The sequence below is a fragment of the Pipistrellus hanaki genome, assembly GCF_964339955.1.
Source record: "Pipistrellus hanaki genome assembly, chromosome: 6".
In the NCBI taxonomy this organism is placed as follows: Eukaryota; Metazoa; Chordata; class Mammalia; order Chiroptera; family Vespertilionidae; genus Pipistrellus; species Pipistrellus hanaki.
The window spans coordinates 38,494,716-38,516,927 of record NC_140508.1 but is presented as its reverse complement, the minus strand read 5'-3'; the positions used below and the strand labels follow the sequence as shown (position 1 = coordinate 38,516,927).

Here is a 22,212-nt window from a genome sequence, read left to right as displayed (position 1 = left end):
TTCCTGAATTCTCCTTTCCTCTTCTGTAAAATAAGAATTACAATCTATTACTTATAGAATGAAATTGGATAACTATCAGATTTTATGTAATACTCAGTGTCTTTATAGAAAGATCTTTATATACTTTACTAGGGGCTCAGTGCACGAAATTCATGCACTGGGGGTTGGGGAGTCCCTCAGCCCAACCTGCCCTCTCTCACATACTGTGAGCCCTCAGGGGATATCCTACTGATGGCTTAGGCCTGTGCCCCCGGGGGAGCGGGCCTAAGCCGAAGTCTGGCCTCCCTTTGTGGGAGGCAGTCGGGCTGATCAGGGGAAGGCACCAGCTCCATCACCCGCTGCTGCAGCCACTGCCAGTCACTGCAGCCACCAAGGTGTTTTCATCAACACGGACTCCAGTCCCTTCACCAAGAAAAAATGACAACTTTCTTTAGATATTTTCAAGATGTGTCTTTCATAGGATATGCATTTCTTTATTTTTTTTTTATCCTCACCTGAGGATATGTTTTCATTGACTTTTAGAGAATGTGTAAGAGAAAGGGAAAGAGAGAGAGAAACATCAAAGTAAGAGGAACACTTTGATTGGTTGCCTCCTACATGAGCCCTGATCTGGGCCCCAGCCGGGGAGGAGCCTGCAACCTAGGTACATGCCCTTGATCAGAATTGAACCCTGACCCTGCCGTCTGCAGGCCGAGGCATTATCCACTGAATCAAACTGGCTAGGGCAGGATATGACATTTCTTAGCCCTCCAGCAGCGGACCTTCGTTTTTTTCTTCAGAAGTGTGATGGAACAACCCTAGATCACCTTTTTGGATTCTTATTACCCAAGTTACTAAGAATATTACCAGTGGCATACAGGAAGCTTAGCCAATGTGCAGTCAGAAAAGGTGTTTCCTCTGTAGTTCACACCAATCGAGGGCTGAGCCTTGCCCAGGCCTAAAGCCTCTGGCCGCAGCTTTAGGCCTGGGCAAGGCCCCTCCAGCTCCCTCTGATCACCGGCTCAGCCCTTGCCCAAGCCTGTCCAGTCCTTCCCAGGCCGAAAGCCTCTTGGGCAGGAGCAGACCCCCAGCTCCCTGCAATCAATTGTAGGGGGTCTGCTCCTGCACCAGGCCAAAGCGACCCCCAGCTGCTCCTGCACCAGGCCAAAAGCCTCTGGTGGAGACTTTCGGCCTGGTGCCGGAGTGGACCTCCAGCTCCCTGTGATCGATGGCAGGGGGTCTGTTCCTGCCCAGGCCTTACCTCACAGCGACCTGGGTGCCAGGCTATTCCTGAGACACAGGCCCTGGGAGCCTAGGTATGCAAATTAACTGCCATCTTTTAGGTTAATTTGCATAGTCACTCTGATTGGCTATAGGCATAGCGAAGGAACAGTCAATTTACATATTTGTCTATTATTAGGTAAGATTGTCCCTATCATTAATAAGTTGACAGTTTGGTAAGAATGTTAGTATTTCTCTATATCACCACTAGGTGTCGACACAGACTTGGCTAAAATAACCACTAGCTTCCCAAGTATAGAAGCCCTAAGAAGTAAGAGTTGGAGAAATTGAAGACAGAGTTGGTAGGGGATGTGGCAAAGTCATGAAAGACTTGAACTCACTTGTCCTGCCTCCACCCTGGGCTAGCCTATTTTATCCATCTTTAGCACTAGGTAACTATGAGTGCCAACTATGTGACAGGTGCTATTCGCATTTTAAAATACAAACTCATTGAATTCCCAGAAACAACCATATGGGGAGAATGAGGCACAGTGGAGTTAAATGACTTGCTCAACAACCCCCAGATAGTAAGTGCAGAGTGGAATCAAAACCCTGGCACTCTGGCTGCAATAAACGTTATTCCAGAGCTTGCTTCTTTGGTCACCTTGGTAATAACTCTTGTTCCATTTTAAATCCTCCTATATCACATAGCTTCTTTGGTGACTTAACAAATTACTATTTTTCCATTACAGGGTTAAATTTCCTGAATCTAAGTTTTAGTAAGGAAATAATGTGGATTTTCTAAAAAAAGTTATCATCAAATGGAGAGGACTCTGCACTGCGGCCCCAGGGGCTCTGAGAGGCCTCACTGTGAGCCTGGCCCAGTGGGGCTGTGGTAGAGAGGACTCTGCACTGGGGGCCCAGCTGGGATCCGTAGGGGCAAGGAGAGGCCCCTCTGACACTCAGAAGTCCTCAGGCCTCCGCCTCGGCCTAGCCCTGGGGCAGGGTTTGGCGGGGGGGTCTCCATGTGCCTACTCCGGGGGTCTGCAGGCCTCCCCCGGTTCCAGCCTACCTCTTTGGGGAAACGAATCAAGGGGCTCCCACACTGTGACAGGGATCTCCCAACCCCGAGTGCACGAATTTTGTGATCAGGCTACGAGTTGTTCTATAAATAACAATCTTTTGCTGATTCTTTCACTTTAGCTCCAAGTTTGCCATCCAGTTTCAGTTGAATTTCATGAACCTGGTTATCAGCTATTTTGGAGGCTTGGAGGACAACTGAGAAAGGAGGAGGCTGGCCTGGCCTTTCATTCATTTATTCATTCCTTGATTTAATAGCTATTGCCTCCTTCTCCCTGCCAGGCCTTGTACTGGGCTCTGAGGCCAATAAATGACGCCCAAATGAGCCCTGCCTTCAAAGAGCTCAGAGCCAGTGAGAGTTAACCAACATTGGAAGTTGGCACTGCTTAATTGCCCATCTCTCCAGACTGATGGCATTTGTCTTATTCATTTCTCTATCATCCCTGCCTAGCACAGTGCCTAGTGCATTTTAGGTGCTCAACAAATGTCTGCTGAGTGAATGCAAAGCCTTCATCAAGGAGGCAGCATTTGATCTGGGGCTTTGACAACTGGAAAGGCTCTTGCCAGGTGAAGACAGGGGATAGGGGACACCCCCTCTAAAGTGACAGGGTCATTTTATTTTACTTTTTAATTGGTTTTATTGTAGTATACATGGATGGAAGAATCAACATAGTTGATTCACATTAACAAAAGAAAGGATAAAAATCCATTGGTTAATAAAGTTATACAGGATTCAGGTGTACAATTCTATAATACATCATCTGAATATTGTATTGTGTGTTCACCTCTCCCCCCCTCCCCCAATCAAGTTTCCTTCCATCATCATTTATCCTCCCTATACCATCTTCTATCTCCCCACGCCCCTGTCCCTCTGGTAATCACCGTCCTATTTTCTGTGTCCATTAGGTTTGTTTGTTTATTTGGGTGTTTTTTTGGGTCTTTTTTTTTCTTTTTTTTTTTTTTTGCTTAATCCTTTCACCTTTTTTACCCAGATCTTTAAAAAGATCATCCTGGCTGCTATATGAAGGATAATGGTTCTTAGAGAGATGGGGGGCCAGTGAGGAGGCTGGTGCAGGGTCCAGGGGAGAGAGGATAGTGGCCTAGAACAAGGCTTTGTTGGTGGGAAAAAAAAAAAAAAAAAAAAAAAAAAGCCTGAAGAGGGATTTAGAAGGATATATTAGACTTGGGAAATGTGGAGCAGGAGAGAGCAGGAGTCATAGGTAAGTTCAGATGGCAGGTTGGAAAGGCCTTGGCAGGAAGTTGAGATCTGCTGAGCAAAATTTTAGGGCAGAAGGGCCTTCCCGCCCTGAAGTCAGAACCCAGCTTTGGTGTCATTTCTACCAATGGGAACTGAGCTTATACGGTGAAGCAGTCTTGTGGGTACAGAGAAAGGGCACCACCTGGGCAAGAGCCAGCCCCATGTGAGTAAGAAGCTCTGCCTCACCTTCTACAGTTTTCTGGGGCTCCAATGAGGAGGGTTGTCCACTGAGGCCTGGTCAATGCCCAGACCTGGCATTAAGGTTATAGGAAGGTGGAGTCCCTCCACAATGGACCTTATTCTTGCTCCGCAGCACACATCACAGACCACAGGTGGCAGGACCCCTTTCTCCCTTTAATTATATTTTATTTTGGGGGGAGATATAACATACACAAAGTCCCCTAAGCTTATTGTAGAACTTGATGAATTTTTGCCCATGTAATCACCAACCAGATTAAGATACAGACCTTTTCCAGATCCCCAGAAAAGTCCCTCTTGCTCCTTTCCCATCTCTACTCCCTCTCCAACCCAGATAACTACTATTCTGATTTCTATCACCATATATTAGTTTCGCATGCCCTTGAACTTTATATGAACGGAATCATACAATATGCACTGCTTTTGTGTTTGAATTATTTTAGACCACGTACTCTATGTGAGGTTAATCTATGATATCATATATGTCAGTATTTTATACTTTTAGATGTAAAAACATAGTATTCCATTGAGTGAAGATGCCATAATTTTTTTCATTAATTCCCTCGTTGATGAACATTGGGCTATTTCCAATTTGAACTATGAATAAATCTGCTATGAAAATTCTTACACAAGTTATTTTGTACACATAGGCACTCACTTCTAGAATGAATATCTAAGAGTGGAAATTCTAGGTCATAGCATAGTTGTATATTTAGATTTAGTAGAAACTTCCAGTTTTCTAACTTCTTCTCTCACCAACAAGAATTTCATTTGCTCCTCATCCATGCTGACACTTCTCTTTTTAGCCCCTTCTATTATTCTAAGCAAGAGTTTTCACTCTAAGACGCCTCTTTTCCTCCAGTATTGAATACTGGGTGTGCCTCGCAGGGGTGCACTGATCCCTCAGCCCAGGGGTCTTCAAACTTTTTAAAGTGGGGGTCAGATCACGGTCCCTCAGAGAGCTGGAGGGCCGGACTATATGAACTACTAATCCCTACTGTAACACCTTGGCTGCGCTCACTGCCCAAAAAACCTGGTGGGCAGGATCAGACTCCCCTGGGGGCTGCATGTGGCCCGCGGGCCGTAGTTTGAAGACCCCTGCCTCAGCCCATTAGCAGCAAGCGAGTGAGAGGCCACATCCACTGTTGGAATCTCAGCTAGAGAATAAATGGTCATCTTATTGATGTAACCCCAGGAACTGGGATGGTTGTCCATGACCATGAGCATGAAACCAACATGAGGACACTAGAGCAATGGAATGAACTTGAGACATGAAATGTCTTTGATGACTTTGCCAAGCCTACCAATTAGCCTGCCATTGAGTTTCTACTTAATTTTTAAGCCAATTCAGTAGGATTTCTTTTTTTCTTTTTGGAACTTGCAATGTAAAGCCCTCCTTATAATCAAACCCAGTGGTGCCATTTCTGTCCTCATATAGTCAGCCCCACTGAGCATTGCCTTGAAACCTTCTCTCTGGGATCCCATGTTCAGCTAGTCCTTCTCCTACCCCACTGGTCACTGCTTCTCAGCCTGCTTTCTTGGCTCCTCCTCTTCTGCTTACTATTTTATCCACCTTTCCCCCCTCGGGATCTCATCCCACACCATGATGTATCTATCGCCTGTGAGTGATAGATACCCACATGTGTATCTACAGTCCAGACCTCTCTTCGAGCTCCAGTCTCATATAAAACTGCCTACTGACCCTCTCCACCTAGATGCCACCAGGCATTTCCAACTTACCTTCTCAAAGCCAGACCCTTGATCTTCCCTCCCAATCTGATCCTTTTTCAGGCTTCACCACTCCAGTCAAGGGCTCTTTCACTCCTTCATACTCAAGACAAAAAACTAGGTCTTATTGCCAATGCCCCAGCACACACCCACATCCAATCATTTTTTTAAATTTAAATTCTTTATTGTTTAAAGTATTACATGCCTCCGTTTTCCTCCATTGACCTCTCATCAGCCACTCCTCCTCTATCCCCCCAGCACATGTACCTGCCCTCCTACTGTCTGTGTCCATTGGTTATACTTATATGCATACATACAAGTCCTTTTGTTGATCTCTTACACCCACCCACACTCACCCTCCCCTACCTTCCCTCCATGGTTCAAGGGTCTGTTGGATGCTTCTATGTCTCTGGATCTATTTTAGTTCATTAGTTTATGCCACTTCCAATTTTATATCCTCTCTTCCTTCCCAAGCCACCACCCCGTCTGAGTCACTCTTATTTTGCACCTGGCTAGCTGCAACAGCCTTCTAACTGGTCTCCATACACTCACTCCCAAGTGCCTTCCAAACCTTGCAGCCAGGGTGGCCTTTCAGAAACCCAAATTTTATGTCATTCCCCTGAAGAAAATGGCTTCTCATTACTCTCGAGATAAAATCCAAACTCATTAGGAGGCTCTACCTCCCCCACTCCCTTGGTCACCTCTAACCTTCACCCTGCTCCTTCCCACCTTCACATCTAGGACAAGTGGTTCTTTCTGCCTAAAACATTTCCCCTCTCACTCTTGCCCTGTACAATTCCTAATTGTCCTTGGTCTCTCAACCTAAGTCCCAGCTTCCCAACACCCTGCATTACGTCCCCATTAATGTTTCATAACTCTTTATACTTTCCCCAACAACACTTCATATATTGCATTATTATATATTAATCCGATTAAAATTATTAACATATAGTTAGTATTTGATGACTGTCCTTCCTTGCCCCTCCCTCAAGCCTTCCCCACTAGACTGGCAGCGCTTTGGGGTTAGAAAGGCACCTATGTCACGCTCTATTCTACCTTCTTGCCTCCCGTGCTGCACTTACACGTAGTAGGCGCTCAAGAAATGTGCCTAGTTAGCTAATAATCGAGTGCACTGACTCATTCGATCCCCGTCACAACCCGGTGAAGTAGGTATTTCATCAGACGTGAGGAAGCTGAGAGCCTGGGTCCGACAGCGTCTAGCCCAAAGGTGGAGCAAGGGGCGGAGTCAGGTCCTGACCCCAAGTCAGCCCTAAGTCCCACCCGGACTTTTTCCGCTCCTGAGCCTCGGCCCATTGGTGAAAGGACCAGGAAGGAGGAGGACTTCGAGCCAAGAGGAGGGTTTTCCTGAGTACAAGGGTCATCCACGTGGACCAAAGGGAACAGAAGCTCACACCCAGAGAACAAGGTACGCCCCTCCTCGGCTCTAGAAGTGTGTGATCACAATCTGCTGCATATGCATGAGGGGCCCGTGGGCCCGTGATTTGGGGCTGCCCAGGATTCGCCTGATTAAAAATTCTTCGGGCGTGAAGGCTTTAGAGCCCTCAGGGTTCCTCATACATACGTAGAAAGTTCTCAAAGGGTCATTTGGAGCAGATTTTTGGAGAATGTAGGGGGAGAAACCCTCCCAATTTGGGTCCCGTGATCGGGCTTCTACTGTAGACAGCCAAACCCCAGAAGGGGTCCTCGACCGCTGGACTAGAAGACGAAGGGGGCGTCTCCCCTGCTTCCTGCGGCGTCCGTGGCAAAGGTGGAGGCCGGCAGCGACTGCGACTGCGAAGGCGACAGGGGCGGCGGTGCCATGGCAGGGCTTGCAGGTACCGTGTTGGCCTCCTGGGGGCTGGATGAGAGGCCTCAGGGCGTCCGCGCCGCCATGTTGTCCCGTTGGGGTCACCTTAGGCGTCCCGGTCCCTTTCTGGGGTTTTCCTTTCGCGCACCCTCGGGCCACCTCTGTCCGGTTTCTCACGATCGCCCTGTTTTGGCCCCAGCCGGGGCCTGGAGGACCCCTTCCTGGCCGGGGGCGGGTCACGGGATTCCTGGGCTCTCGTTCTGGCCTCCAAGGTCAGCGCTCGCCAGTCCGCTCCCGGTAGGGGCGGGAGGAGCGGGCGGCTGGGGGGCGCGACCATCCCCTCTTCCGCTCTGGGGCTCTGGCAGGGACCCAGCTTCTGAGAAGCCTGTCACTCTGTCCCCACCACTTCGGTTGTTTTTTTTAAGACAGAGGGGGCGTGGGGGGAAAAGAGAAAAGGGTCTCCTGCCCCGAGCCCTGCTTTGGTGTCTGGGATAGGTCGACTCTGGAGTCTCGGGGACTTCCTACTCCCTCTAACTTTGCATCCAGTCTGGACACCCGTCCCTTTTCCTTCAGTGTATGTGGGGAGTGGCCCTCAAGGGCAGCCGAAGGAATGGAATGCCTGGCACACTTTATAGCCTGGAAAGGAAAACCGGGAATGGGGGCTGGGGAGTGGGGGTTGTGGGGATAGTTGCTTTTTTTCCTTACCCCTCCCAAACTTTCTTTAATTTCCTTCCAGGCTTCTGTTTAACGCTAAATGTTGGACAGACTGGGGTTTTGTCGTAGGGAAGAAATGGTCTTTGTTGTTTATAGGTTTGGGTCGTGTTTTATCCCTTCCCAGGGCACTGGTGTGTTGGGGACAGCTTCTGTTTGCCTTGCCTGACATGGTCCAACTATTCCCTCAGCCTTCTGGATGGCAATGCCAAAGCCAGGATTAAAAAAAAAAAAAAAAAAAAAAAAAAAAAAAAAAAAAAAAAAAAAAATTCCAGCTTAAATGCTAATGCCAAATGTTAGGTCTTGTTTGTTTGTTTTAAATACGAGATTCATTAACGTCAAAAAAATCTGTTTAAAAAAAAAAATGATCAGAGCCCTGGTTGGTTTCCAGTGACTAGATCAATTCCATATCTGAAAAATTGGTCTCGTTAGAATTGCTGCCAAAAACAGTTTAACCTTTTATGTGTAATATGTTATTTCCAAGAGGAATCTGGAAGTCTGGGTTTGGCCATCGTTTTGTTGTTCTCTTATATTTGAAACATATGCATTCCATTCAAACCTGTCACCGTGTGATATACCAAGGACCATGTGTTGCCTGCCTCTCTGACTTCCTGTTCTGGGAATGCTGAGAAATCTGGGTTCTGCTGGGGTCCGGGCCCTATGGGAAGGAGAAGGGAGTGAGACAAGGGTGAACAGGATCTTTCCCAGAGAAGATGATGATAAGTCTCTGGGGCATATAAAGGAAGTAAGAGGTCACCAGGGAAAAAGAGACTGTTGTTAATGTTTGTGTGTACACCTGTGTGCACTCGTGCACATTTAAATCTCTGGCGGGAGAGAAACTAACTGCAGATTTAGACTCTCACTTTAGGATGCTGGCTCCTGAGCAAATACAAGTTTGAAAATAATGTCTAACAATTGGCTCACAGCAAACCTTCTCCCTCACCCAAACCAAGTGTAATAAACTCTTGCTGTCCCATAGTTGAAGCTCAAAGAAATGTGTCCTCCTGCCCCTCCCTTTAATCACAATCCAAATACTCTACAGATAGAGGTAACAGTGTCACATAGCACCCCTGAATATCATGGTACCTGAACTCCCCTGGGGCTTAACTTCAGTTGGTTAAGCTAAGAAACTAACATCCTTTTTGGGGCAGTCTCACCTGTTACTGCAGTTCCACAGAGCCATCCCAGTCCTCTCACAACTCATCTGCTCTCGCCTTGGCCTTGTGGGGGTGGTAGAGACAGTTAAGGAAAAGGGGAGGCCTGTGGACTAAGGGCTTTACAATAAAACTCGTCATTTTCAGCTCCTCCCATTGCTATCTGTCAGAATAAAATGTATTAATGTTTTAATGGGGAAAAAGTATTATAAACAAGCTGTTTGTACCAGACTTCTAGTCCTTGCACTGGAGTAGAAAGTGAGCGCATTCCTTCTGTCTTCTCTGTTGGGTTATGTTTGTTGCCAAGACATGGTGGTTTGGGAATGGGGGACAAAAGAAGGGAGTGGACATTACACACTCAAGCCCACCCATGCAGGTGTAGGCCATCATGGCAGCCTTTGCCTGGAAGTCTGACATCTCACAATGCTCTGAACCCTGCTGATATATGGATGGAGAAAGCCACATGGGTGGGTTTTGCCAAGATCATCTAGAAAGCTCTGAGGCTACCTCCTGTGTCCAGAGCAGCCAGACCTGTCTGTGCTGCTGCAGCCTGTCTCAATGAACCTAGCTGCCTTAAAACTAGCCTGAGGTTAGAGCCTCTGGACACATCCCTGGAAGTCTCTGAAGGGAGAGGCAGCCTTCATTAAGAACACATGTTGAAATATGTTCATGGTGCTGGGGGTTTCGGTAGAAAACTACAGAAACTCCACTCTTGAGGCTTGCTAAGAGATGGGCTTCAGAAGGGAGGTGTGGGCATTGCCTGCTGATGAGGCAAAAGGAGAGACCAGCCTTGCCTTCAGGCTATAAAGTCACCCAGCCTAAGGAAGAGGGAGTCTCATATTGCACATCCCATTCCAGTCCTATCATTCCTGATTGCCACTTTGATAGCAGAATGTTTCTAGGATGTTAGGGTTCGCTGGGATCTTAGCAGCCCTTTTACAGAGGGTAACTAAAGAGAAGGGTTAGTGACCTGGCCAGATTCCCTGGGCTGATTGATGGCAATGCCGATATCAGAACTGAGGTCTGCACCCTCCACCCCCCTAATTCTCTGATGCCTCCAGAGGTGCGGGTGGTTGGGTTGAAAAACACAAGGGGCTTGCTAAGAGAACATTAGGTTCAAGGGGGTGAGGCGAGTTGTGCCTCAAAGTGTTTGTGACAGCTGTGACTAAGGGATTTGAGTAAGTGGCAGAGATTTATGGCTCTCCAACTCCCTCCCTTGGTGTTGACCCAGGAACAGGTGTGGTGACAGAGACATATAAAGCCACAGTCAAGACTGAGTAGACAGCAGAGCCAGTTGGTGAGGTGGTCAGCTGACGCCATGTCGGGAGCCCTAACTCACTGAGGAGTGGGAAAAGGGAGAGAAGTCTGGAGCTGAGCAGCCCCCTCGCCCCCCCCCCCCACCCTGACATGAGGGTCAGGGCCCTGGTAAGCACTGCCAAAATTAAGGAGGCTAATTCTAAAAGCAGATAACCCAGTATTGGGGTGAGTACGCTGAAGAGAGGATTCTGGGAGTGGGAGGGATAACCTAGAGAGTAGCAAGACCGGCAGGATGCCCTTGTAATGGTCCTGATAGTGGTTATAGGGCCTATGAACTGGGCAAGGGAGCTGCCACGCATACCACTTATCCCATAGTCATTGCCCAACCCAGTGCCCACCTGCACAGTATTCATTCTTTGGGGTTCCTGGATAGAGGTAGGGCTTGTGTTCTGAAGTCCTGTGTGTGTGTCCCTCCATCCCTGCATTCCTCTTCCCTATTTCTAATACCCCATTTTGAGGGCCACTCCCGGCATTCCGCTCCTCCCATCTTTCCCAGTGATCATCTGCCAAGGCCCTTTATTCCTGGACAAGTGAAGGCACCTACCCTCTGGAAGGGAGGAAGGGGGTGGTGGTCTCTTATTCTGAGACCACAAGTGAAGACCTCTTGGAGGGGGATATGGTCCTTTATATCAGGACAGTGTTGAGATACATGATATATGAGAGTCCCAATATCCATTTTGTTGCCTCCCCAGCCCCTCCTTCTCCCAAGCATCATGCCTACTTCACAATGGGCACATCAACCCAGCCACAAAAGAAGTTACAAGAGACAACTTTTTGGTGCGCTTCCACCGCCCCGCAGGGTCCTGGGACACTGTGCGAGATGGGGGAGATGCTTTTTTATTTTTTGTAGAGGTGGTCCCTGTCCTCCAGGAGCTTACAATCTAGCCAGGAAACTCAACTAATGCACACTTACACAATTATTACAATTAGCGATTACCACAATATTGACCACAATTGGGTGAGACCAGGGAAAAGATCAATGAGGGACTGGGGGCTTGGAGGTATTTTAGTAAAGTTGGGATTCTTTTACTGATTGAAGAGGTCCAAATTGAGTGACACATTTTTTCTAGCAGGGTGGGCTTGGGAGGTGGGGGGGGGGGGATAGAGGGAGCAAAGGCAGCAAGACTGGAATGCACATGCAGTAGGCAAGGGACAGTGATAGGGCCCCGTTCTGTTTCTTTTTTTTTCCTCCCTTTTTTATTTTATTGATTATGGTATCACATAATTGTTCTCATCCCCCAATCCCATCCCAAACCCCTCCCTACATATGCCCTCACCCCCTCTCCCCCCGTTGTCCATGGCCACTGGCCAGGTCCATATGCATGCACACAAGTCCTTTGGTTGATCTCTTTCTCTTTTCCCCCACCCTCCCCTACTTTCCCTCTGATGTTTGAAAGTCTGTTCGGTGCTTCTCTTTCTCTGAGTCTGTTTTTGTTCATCAGTCTATGTTGTTCATCATTTCCTCTAGATGTGTGAGATCTTGTGATCTAAGAAATACCCTTGTAAGAACCTAAACTGAGAAAAGCCATAATGGTTATGCTGAGAGGCAAATGAATCAGTCTGTAGTGAGTTCTTTCTGGACCAACAGTTCTTTTGAGTCCCGCTCTGTTTCTTAACCCTCTTCCTCCCCCACCCAAGCCCTCTTGTCCCGCTACACAGACACGAAGTTGACTCCTTGTCAGCTGCTCAGAGATTCAGGGCTTCGGCTGGCCGATGATGTTGGAATGTTCATTCTGCTGGCTGGTAGGGTGGTCTGGATCTCTGTGGTGGGGCCTGCTGGCATGGCCCTGGTTGTGGGGCTGGGATGTCGCTGTCCAACTCGGTCCAGATCAGAGTGCCTATGCCCAAATCTCAGAGTTCTGCTCCCTCCATCCCTCTCCCTCTACCCCGCCCCATAGTGGGAGGGGTACAGAGGGGTTGGGAAGGGGTCTGGTATTGTCGTCATTGCGGTGCTGTTTCTCCAGAGGCCTGCCAGCCCCTCATTGACCTTGGCAAATGCTCCTCTGGCGAGGGAGCACAGGGGACCCCCTATTCCTGGGCGGCATTGGCTCCCATGCTGGGCGGGATGCACAAGAGCACCTGGTGACATGGCCGCGGGCTAGGGGCTGGGGCCTTAGTTGGGGGCTCGGCGGCGCTCTCCCAGCACGTGCCGCCCGGTCCTCGACATGGTGTACGCCACCTTCTGCAGGGAGTACCTGAACACCTGTAGTGAGAGACCCAGTACCTGCTCTTAGATGCGGGGATCCGCAGCCCGGGTACAGCGCTTCAGTTCCCGCCACCGCCCCTCCCCCTGCCCCGGCCACCTGTCCCACTAGGAGAGGCAGGCGGGGCACAGCTTGTCCACGCGTCAGAGCAACTGGAGCTTTTCCAGCTGTGCTGAGCTGCATGGCAGCAAGCTGATTGGACCTAAAACTTAAGTATACCTCACTTCTTGCAATAGGCTGTGTCCCTGGAGAATTTCGAAAAGGGAATCCTACCCAGTAAATGCAGCATTCCAGGAACACCTTGAAGGAAATATGCAAGTCTTTTGGCAAAAGAATCCTTTAGCAGGAAATTATTCCTGCAAAGGGTGCTTTTAGGGTAAATGGTTTTATGAGCAAAGCGCTTTTTTTTCTGATTTTTTTTTTTACCCAAAGTGCTTTGCCTCTATTATATTTTTTAAATAAATAAAGTAAATTTGATTTTTTAAAAAGCGCCTTTTTCTCTTCCATTTTCCTGCAAAGAGCCTTTTCCTTTGTTTTCCTCAAAGCACTTTTACCTGATTCATTTTTTGTTAGCTGCTTTGTTTATATTTTTTTTCTGCAATGCGCTTTTTATCTAATACAATTTTTCTGCCAAGTGCTTTTGTCTATCTTTCCTGCAATGCGCATTTTTCTCGAATTCATCCCCTTTCCCCCACAAATTACTTTTTTTCTAGTTTGTTGTTTGTTGGTCTTTGTGAAGTGCTTTGTATTTGAGAAGTGCCCTTTCTTGATTTATTTTTCGGCTCAGCCCCGCAAGCGCTATATTTTTTTAAAAAAGTAAATTTCCCCCGCAATGCGCAATTTTTTAAGGTGGAAAATTTTTGCTATGTGAGTTGTAGCCTCTTCACAAAACTGAGGTGCCCCGCCTCCCTCCTAGGGTCGAGTCTGAGTGTAGCGGGTTTTTCTTACCATGTTGGTTGCTAAGAGCCTCCGCGTTCTTTGGTGGCTGGCGCCCGCCGCGCCCCGACTCTTTGTTCCCAGCCGGGCGCGGGCGCACTGAGAAGGGTCCGCGCTAGGAGGAGGGCGCAGGGAACGGGTGGGGGCGCGTGGCGCCGTTTGCGGCACTCGGGCAGGCAGGATCGCGGCCATCAGGGATCGTGGCAATCAGGATAGGATGGGTATGAGCGCGGCAATTGCAACGTGGGCTTGCCAGTTCGGGGTATACACATTGGGACCCCTCTGCCACCCAGTACCCCGGGCACACTTACCTGCAGCAGCACGCGGAAAATGTACCAGCCAATGATGAGAAGTTCAGCCGATGCCGCCGCCACTGCTGCCATGGTTCCGAGAATGGGTGGTTGAGAGAGTTTGCCGAAGGCTGAGGGTTCGCCGCTGGCCGCTGGTCTCTCGGAGGCCGCTGTTGGGCGCACTGCCGCAGCCGGCCCTTAAGTATCCGCCCGCCACCCAAATGCGCATGCGCACCTGGGCGGGGGTGATCCTGTAGGGTGGGGCGCTCCTCATTCGCTAGGAGAGGACAAAATAATCCATCTGCTCTTTCCACACCGACCCCCGCCTCCTGAGTTTCATCTTAGCCCCTTTCCAGAAGATTCTGCCGTACTAGCTTTTGAATATTAGTGTAAAATGAAGGGGGGTTGCAACTCTGAGTAGCGAATTGCACGAGTGTAGTTAGTGGTTGTGCTCCTCTTGATACGGATCTCTTCTCTTCGAACCCAAGGTGCGGTGCCTTCCCAGAACCCACCTTGGGCACAGATGGAAACCTAATTTAGAGAAGGATCCTTTGCCTACAGAACTGAAAAGGCTGCCCCTTCCAGGAACCTTGTCTTCATAGGTCCCTGCTCAGCGCTCTTTTTTGAATATTTGATGTGCTGTAAGCCAGCGTCCTCTGTTTCACGGGAGTTCTCTGAGCGTGTCATCTTTCCCTGATTCCTTGAGTCCCACTTCCGTTGCTAGACCTATGGCCGTGGCGATTGTAGGAATCTTACCAGAGCCCTGAACTCTAGGCGGGAAAACGGTAGTCACTGGGTATATTTTCTGAGAGGGGCACAGGAAGGGATGGGATGAGCTCCCGTGTAAAGTGGTCAGAATGCGCTGAGGGATAGATTGCTGCTGGACAGGTCATTTCAACCTGTCTTCTGTTCTCCTTCCCCCGCGGTCCTGGTCTTGCGCAGCCAACGAGGTGCTTTGTATTCGTTGCACTGGACAGTTGGAGCAGGGCTTTGCTACCGCCACCAGAGGGTTGTGGCTCCCGCCGTATCCAGGCGCATCAATTAGACCTTAACACAGCGGATCTGCAAGTGCGACCCCGGGGCACTGGTGGCCCAGCGCTGGTGAGCACCTCTCTCCAGCACGTTGCCTGGCACAGGGGCCAACTGACATTTGCCCCTATGTGGACAGAAAATTAATTTTTATTAAAAGCTCACAGAAATCAGGTTCCATACAGTGCCAGCAGCAGATGGAGAGTGTAAGTGATCCAAGCGAGGTCAGTTTAAACATAGTAACATGGTGATTTGTTATTATTTTTTTTATATTCACTTTCTAAGAAGTTGGCTGATTTTGGTAAAATGATGCCAGGCTAATTTGTAAAAGCAAGCTGCCATCTTAAAACAAAATATTTTATGGTACTGCTGCTGCTGCAGTTCCCGCAGGCTCTGCACAGTTAACTGCTTTAACTCCCTACTGAGCACCTGCTGTGAGAGAGAACCCTGTGCTAATCCTGTGGGGGCACAACATCGAGCCATGACCATTTGATGGCAACCACAGAGCGGTATTGTGAGGTCTGGACCCCTCGAGGACGGGCCGCAGCCCCAGGAGGCGATACATGATCTCTGCTGGGCAGGGCCCAGGCAAAGCCAGTCCACTGTTCGGGACCTGCCGGAAGAGCCCCCAGGAAGCCCAGGGGAGACACCCCAGGAGGCTTCTAGGAATGGTGACTTCCGTGGGTGGGCAGGGCGGAAAGGGCATTCACATTTACTGTTGTTAACCATGATCCATTTTCCCAAATAAGTATACATTCTGTTCCTGTTTTTTTGTTTGTTTGTTTTTTGTTTTTTGTCTGTCTGTCTGTCTGTCTTTGTTTGTCTGTTGTGTTGACTTTTCTCTTCAGGACCCCTGCTGCCTTGGTGATCCTGGGCTGACAGCCAGAGAGCACAGCGGCTGAGCTCCTGGAGAGTGAGGGTTGAAGAACGCGGAGGGCAGCGCCCACGCCCGCGGGCTCCCATTAGGTCGGTTCCTGCAGCGGTGTTCAGCGGCCTTGGTGAAGGCCCTGCCTGACAGAGATCATGTATTGCCTCCAGTGGCTGCTGCCTGTCCTCCTCATCCCCAAGCCCCTCAACCCCGCCCTGTGGTTCAGCCACTCCATGTTCATGGGCTTCTACCTGCTCAGCTTCCTCCTGGAGCGGAAGCCTTGCACAATTTGTGCCTTGGTTTTCCTAGCAGCCCTGTTCCTCATCTGTTATAGCTGCTGGGGAAACTGTTTCCTGTACCACTGCTCGGATTCCCCGCTTCCGGAATCGGCACATGACCCCAGCGTTGTGGGCACCTAACAGCCTGCACATTTAGCTTTCTAAGGAAGCAGAAGACGGGAGGGGAGGCATTGACATAGGTCATAAAGCATTGGAGTTTCAAATCCCGCAGCCTGCGGGTGCCACATTCCTGACGGCGCCTTTTTGGCCTGTGATGTTTTATCCTTATAATGTGAATAATAGCACTGACAGGTGCTTTTATTGTAGAGTCCTATAGCCGTGGGTGGTCTTGTGGTTGTGTGTGTTCTGTCCCCATCTTGGTCCCAGATGTCAAGATGCACCCCTGCCCCCCCTCGCCTCATTCCTGCGAGGAGTCTGCACCCATCCTGATCAACTACCCCAGCATGACCTGGGCAGATAAAATGCCAAGTTCATTGTCACCTCTGTGACTCCCTCCTTGTCAGGATCTTTTGCCTTCCCAGAATATTCCCAAATCCTCAGTTCCTCTTCTGGTTTCCCTTTAGTTCTCTTCTACCCCTTTCCTTTTTTGGGAGCATCTGTCTAAGACAGGGCTCATTTTTGCACTTATCTCGAATTTAAAGAGATTGCTGATGCCCGAGAGCCTCGCTTTTTCATTCTTCTTTCCCTGATCAGCAGGCTAGACAGAAACATGTATTGACTGTTTAATGTTCACAAATCTCCAGTATTTTTTCCACTTCATTTTTAAGAAAGAAGTAACATGTTGCTCTTTCACCTGGGTGTCTGGGCTCATTGCTCAGCATCACTCCTTTGTCCTTCCTCCTGTCCTCCTCAGCTGTCCAGAGGGGGCTGGGGGTTGGCCTCATTGTCTCTCCTGTGCATGCTCTGCAGGATTGAGGTGTAGCGTGTTCATGTAGTTCTAGAGTCCCCAGCCGAGTGAATGAGAGAGTACTTGTTTCAAAACAGCCATGATCCCTTGATAGGTGTTTGGATATTTTTTGGTGTGCCGTGTGTATACGTGAACAAATACATGTGTATATTCCTTTTAAATAAGCTTTATTGAATGTGTTCTGATTTTGAGGTATAGCAATAGCTACTATAGTAGGTGCCGCTACAGTTTTTATTTAGCATGGGATTGCAGAGTGACCAGCACACTGGACTCCAAGGTGGTTCAAACAAGACAGAGGGGAGCAGTGACATCCTCGTGCCGGGAGCTCCTTCAGTCCTGCACACACAGACTGTACGAAGAATACAGAGAGGAAGACTGTGACTGTCACTTGCTTTTTTTGCTGTTTCTGCGCTTTCATACAAGTGTTGGCAAACGAGACTTTCTCCTGGTCCCTGCCCACTGGCAATCAGTATGATTGTCCCTCCAGTCTAAACCAGCCATCTTTCTCTTGCCTGAGCAGGAAGGGAGGTGGGCCAGGCAAAGGACAGAACTGGAGGCAGTCCATCTAGGAAATGGGACCAAGAGGCCACACTTATGGAACATTTGGACTGCTATTCTGGAGCTTTTATTTCTGGTGTGTTCGTTGCAAAGCTGTTTGAAATGTTTAATAAAGCTTTATAAACTTTACTTTGTGGTTTTATGTGGCTGCAGTCCATTTAGGTCATGGTGTTGGGTTTCTAAGTTGGTGCGGGGCAGAAGGTAGCATGGAGGGGCTGAGTCCTTGGCGCCAAAGTACCTTAGCCTGAAAATTTGATCTGTTCTCTGGAGAGCAGATGGTGGGTTTGGGAGAGGGGGAGCAGGGGCCAGGCCAGGCGGTGAACAAGAGGGAGTCTGAAAGTTTTCAGAGATGAGACATTTGCGTTTTTCAGCTCCCATGGCTTCTCGCCTGAAATTGTTTCCCTCCATAGGAGATTTGAGTAACCAATCCCTTGACAAACAACTTAAGACAGCTGGAGCTCCAATCATCAAGGATTTTTATGGTGCTGTTTTTGAAGTAAAAATAAAGTGAAACCCCTATGGCATCTGAAGTGGAAAAATAAATATAAGTCTGGCCATTCAACCAGGGGGCTTATAGCTTCAGGCAGTGGCTACAAGTGCAGTTCAGTGTCATCGATGTCCATGTGCTCCCATGGCTGTGACCTTTGACACAAAGCAGGGTAGCTTGTCAAAGCCCTTGTGCTGGTTGTCTACCTCTTTATCTTTGTCTCTTCTAGAAAACATAACAAGAGCACTACCTGTCCAAGGCACAGAGCTATTGTGAGGGTCTATTGAGGTAACAGTTGGGAAAGATCTTTGGTAACTTCATAGTTTACCTAGATTTTTAATTTCTTGCTATAGTTCTATGTAATTTTCTCCTGTCCTTTTTAAATCTCTTTGTTGTCAGTTTTTCATTTTTTCACTCTAGTGTTATTAGTAATTTCTCTTGATCAAAATTTGCCAAAGATTTGTACATTTTAAAGGTATTTTCAAAGAACCAAACTTGTATTGATTATGTCTGCTATCTGATTCTCCAGTGCTTTTATCTCTGAATTCTTCTCTTCTGGGTTTCTGGGTTTATTTCCTGGTTCAGCAAAGTCTTAAGCTGAGGAGTCACACATGTGGAAAGGATGGTTTGTTTAGCAAACATTGAGCCCCTGTTCTCTGCTTCCTGGGGATTTCAGGGGCAAGACCTAGGCCTGACTCTATAAGACCACATGATTCTAACCTAGTGAGAAGACTTGAGAAAATAGACAATAGCAAATTCCAAAAACAAAACAAACAAACAAAAAAGGCTTTTGTGGCCCTACTCTCCTGTGGAGGCACCTGAATGATAAAGGAAACCAAGATTATTGCTTATTTTGCTCTCCCTCAGAAACCAGCTTTCTGTCAAAGATCAAGCCTGCTTGAGAGTCACAAACAGGCCTCCCTCTGAAAGATTTCTGACCCTTTACAGCAGGATTCCTGCAGCCCACCCCTTCCCAAGGTGACTGCCAAATCATTCTTTCCACCTTACTAAGGCAGCACAGCAGCACCCTGCCCCCTTTTCTGAAACATTTTTCACGAAAGTGTAAAGTAAGATACTTCTGGAAAAGAGCAGGAGCATGCTCTGCAATTCTGCTGATCTCCTAGTGTGACATGGTAATTGCAAGACTCCAAGAGGCTTAGGTCTGGGCTTTAGGAACTAGTCTGTGTCCTGCTGTGGACCCCATTTTACTTATAGGTAAAATAAGTTCTTTTAGGGTCCTCCTGGTTACATTTGAGTGGCAGTGCCCTTGTTAGACAGCCTGCGAATGCTTTATGCTTTAGTCAGTGTACCATGTGAGCTCAGCTATGCCTGTCAGGAAGCCTTCCTGAACTTCATCCCTCTCCCTGGAGATCCGCTTGCCTAGAGCACTTTACTCAGCCTCCTGTTTAGTGCTAGTGTTAGTGCTAGGCAAATTCCTCTTCTATAGTTATTGGGATCCTGTCTCCCAAGGGAGCCTGAATTTTTATTTAGTCAGCAGGTCCTTGTCAGAATCCCATGCAGTAATAGACCTTGGGGCCACATTGTAGACAAGATGGACAGTCCATTCCACCATGGAGTCAACCAGGCCACTGGGAAAGGGAATGACATTGGACAGATAATCCTATATACACACACACACACACACACACACACACACACACACACTATATACTATATACATACTATGGATTGTGGCAGGTGCCATATAAGAGAAGTCTGAGAGGGGATCTGATGTAGACTGAGGAGGATTGCTGTTCAAGCTGACACCTAAGAACAAGTATAAATGTTTGAACAGTGAAGTAATAAATGTTATTCTTTCCCACCATTTGATCAAGCATCTCTGTGCTTACATATAAAGAGACTGGGCTGAAAGTAAAGTGAAAGACCACCAGTACTTGGCTACCCTTCAGTCAGAACTCCAAAGGGGGTGGGCATAGAGATCAGTCTATTTAAAGCTAGAGGGCTTTGATTGCAGAGGGGGGCTAAGGCTGATGTGGTGGCAGATCCCAAAACTCAGTCCCAAGAACTTGTTTCCAGGTGACTGGAACCATCACAAACAAGGATCAGATGGGAATAAGGGATGACCCAATCAGAACAGCATTCAAAGTTGGATTCTTTCAGTAGGGAACAGGATAGCATTTGAGTAGTGAAAAGCAGCGGGGCTGTCAAGAAAGTCATTGCCCTGGGGAGAAGTAGCTCTAAGGCTTGATGGCGGGTGAGGTACAAAAGGCTGGAGAAGGTAGGCTAGAGAAGGAGAATGACAGAAAAAGATGATAGAAGGAAAGCTGACTCCCATTGAATAGCTTCAGGAAATGATGCCAGAGAAGGATTGTTAGAAGCCAGTCTGCTGGCATCCAGTGGAGAGCTCATCCCTCATTCCTCACCCCCTCCATAATGGGTGAAAGGGTCACTGTTCTGAAAAGAGGGAAAAACTAAGATGTGCTCACCTCAACTAGTGATAGCTGACCCTGACTATGGCGGGCTTATCTGACCTCAGCCCAGTACCCTCCCTTCCCAGTGTCTTCCTGAAAGCCAGAGGAGGGGCAGAGTTTGGTTTACCAGGCTTCTGAGAATTCCATATCTTGAGAAAAACTTTATAGAGTGGGCTCAAGGTGAAGGGAGGAAGCTGGCTAAGCAGCAGCCAGAGCTTCAGACAGATGTCCTTGGTCTCCCTTTGGGCTATCAGTACCCAGGGGGTCAGGGTGAACTTGGGAAATAATTTAGAACGGATAAACCTTTAAAGGCGAGGCCTCTGGGAGTCCTAGGCCCTATGCCTTTTGGCTTTGTGTCTGCACCCTCCTGAGCCTCAGTTTCCTTACTTGTAACATGGTTATCCTAACATCTACCACAGCCTGGCTCAAGGTGAAGTTTTCACAATGTTATTTCCTCTCTTCTGGCTCCCTTACCACTGACCATTATTGAGCTCAGGCCTGGATGCGATCTGATCATCCAGCTTTCCCACTCATTCATTCTTGAAGGAGCATTGGCTAGATCCTGTGCCAAGTTCTGAGAACCTGATGCAGAATATAAACCAGGCCCTCCTTGAGGGGCTCAGCTCAACAGAGGGAGGGCAGCAGCAAGTCCTTTAAGTAAGTGATTACAGTGCCATATCTTTCAGGCTATACTGGAGTTAGGGAGAGAAATCACATGTTAGCACCTCAGCGTGAATTTTCTTATTTTCTGCAGTCCCCAAAATGACAATATCCTAAAAAGGGAGAGGAACACCAAAGCATAGCTCTTTCCCGAGAGGCTAAAATCCTGACTATGTGTTCCTTGGCCACCAGCTTACTCAAGACCTTCCATGGATTTCCCCCCTCTTAGAGAGAAACTGCTGTCTGTCCCATCTTTCCTCATAAGGAACCCGTGTAGGGATATGTATGAGTGCTCTCAAACAGATATGGGTTGCACATGACCCTTCTCCAAAGTCTAATCCTTTGAGTGGTTCTAGCCTCTCACCTCTTTTCCTGGACAGTGTGGCAGTTTGTGAAAAGTCTGCACTTGGATATCTTAACACTTCCTCCAAAGCGAAACCCTCTGCCAATTCCCTACCTCAAAACTGATAGAGGCAGCCTGGAGCAGGGGTGGAGCATGGGAGCTGAGGCCCCGGTCGTGGTCCTCACTCACTTCCCATGTGACCCTCCTGTGCTTTGCTGGCTCTTCTCCAGGTCTCTGTTTGCACATCTATACGCCAAGGAGGGTGCTAGACCAGGAAGTCTTTTCCAAAGCTATCTTCTGTGAAGCATCATTGAACTTTACCCTTGTTATTTTAGTATTAAAGATATTGCTTGAAAGCAAGTGTTTAATCAAAGGATTTTTGCATTAAAGAATAAACTTTAAATCTCTTGGATGCAGAACTATCAAGAATATTAGCTTAGAGTCCAGGCAGACTTAGAAGGTCTCTGAGGGAGGAAGACAAACACCCTTCATTGGTTCCATGTTGCCTGTGGTTCTAATTTCTTAGTTTAACCATCAAGACCCTGCACAACCCTTGGGGGGGAGCGGGGGGAGCTTGGTCTTTGTCTCTTGAACAGGACAGTACCTGCCTGACCTGGCCTGGCAGGGAACCTACTGATGTCCAGCCAGGGAGGTAAATGGATAGATGGCCCAATTAATCAATCTCTAGACTTCCTAAGGAATTAATTGGCCCAGTCTTCCCAGGAAATAATAAAATTTAGTTTGCC

General features: G+C 48.1%; 2 protein-coding genes across 8 annotated transcripts; one reads left to right on the top strand and one right to left on the bottom strand.

Annotated features, from left to right (window-relative positions):
* The first annotated feature begins 6,751 nt into the window (after positions 1-6,751).
* Positions 6,752-21,822, top strand: BLCAP (BLCAP apoptosis inducing factor). Of its 2 annotated transcripts, none has more exons than XM_084887400.1 (2): positions 6,752-6,890; positions 15,761-21,822. In XM_084887400.1, the coding sequence occupies exon 2, from the start codon at positions 15,936-15,938 to the stop codon at positions 16,197-16,199; it is 264 nt and encodes an 87-aa protein (XP_084743526.1). In that variant the 5' UTR covers positions 6,752-6,890; positions 15,761-15,935; the 3' UTR covers positions 16,200-21,822. The 2 variants fall into 2 exon arrangements, with proteins under 2 accessions (XP_084743526.1, XP_084743525.1); XM_084887399.1 differs by lacking the exon at positions 6,752-6,890 and adding an exon at positions 6,936-7,299.
* On the bottom strand, positions 11,225-15,754 carry NNAT (neuronatin). Of its 6 annotated transcripts, XM_084887392.1 has the most exons (4): positions 13,905-15,754; positions 13,606-13,708; positions 12,882-12,957; positions 11,225-12,656 (listed from the first exon to the last, which is right to left on the bottom strand). In XM_084887392.1, exons 1-4 carry the CDS (start codon positions 13,974-13,976, stop codon positions 12,482-12,484), a joined length of 426 nt encoding a protein of 141 aa, XP_084743518.1. In that variant the 5' UTR covers positions 13,977-15,754; the 3' UTR covers positions 11,225-12,481. The 6 variants fall into 6 exon arrangements, with proteins under 6 accessions (XP_084743518.1, XP_084743521.1, XP_084743519.1 ...); XM_084887395.1 differs by lacking the exon at positions 13,606-13,708 and having other exon boundaries at positions 12,877-12,957; XM_084887393.1 differs by lacking the exon at positions 12,882-12,957 and having other exon boundaries at positions 13,905-15,753.
* Positions 21,823-22,212: the final 390 nt, after the last annotated feature.

What these genes read in the sequence shown, in the direction of transcription:
- NNAT (XM_084887391.1), bottom strand. Translation starts at nt 13,785, where the DNA reads ATGGCCGCGATCCTGCCTGCCCGAGTGCCGCAAACGGCGCCACGCGCC. An exon ending in GGCTCTTAGCAACCAACATG is followed by an intron (nt 12,958 to 13,605) that starts GTAAGAAAAACC and finishes ATTTCCTTCAAG; the next exon opens with GTGTTCCTGGAATGCTGCAT. An exon ending in GACACAGCCTATTGCAAGAA is followed by an intron (nt 12,657 to 12,881) that starts GTGAGGTATACT and finishes CTCTCACTACAG; the next exon opens with GTGTTCAGGTACTCCCTGCA.
- BLCAP (XM_084887400.1), top strand. Translation starts at nt 15,936, where the DNA reads ATGTATTGCCTCCAGTGGCTGCTGCCTGTCCTCCTCATCCCCAAGCCC.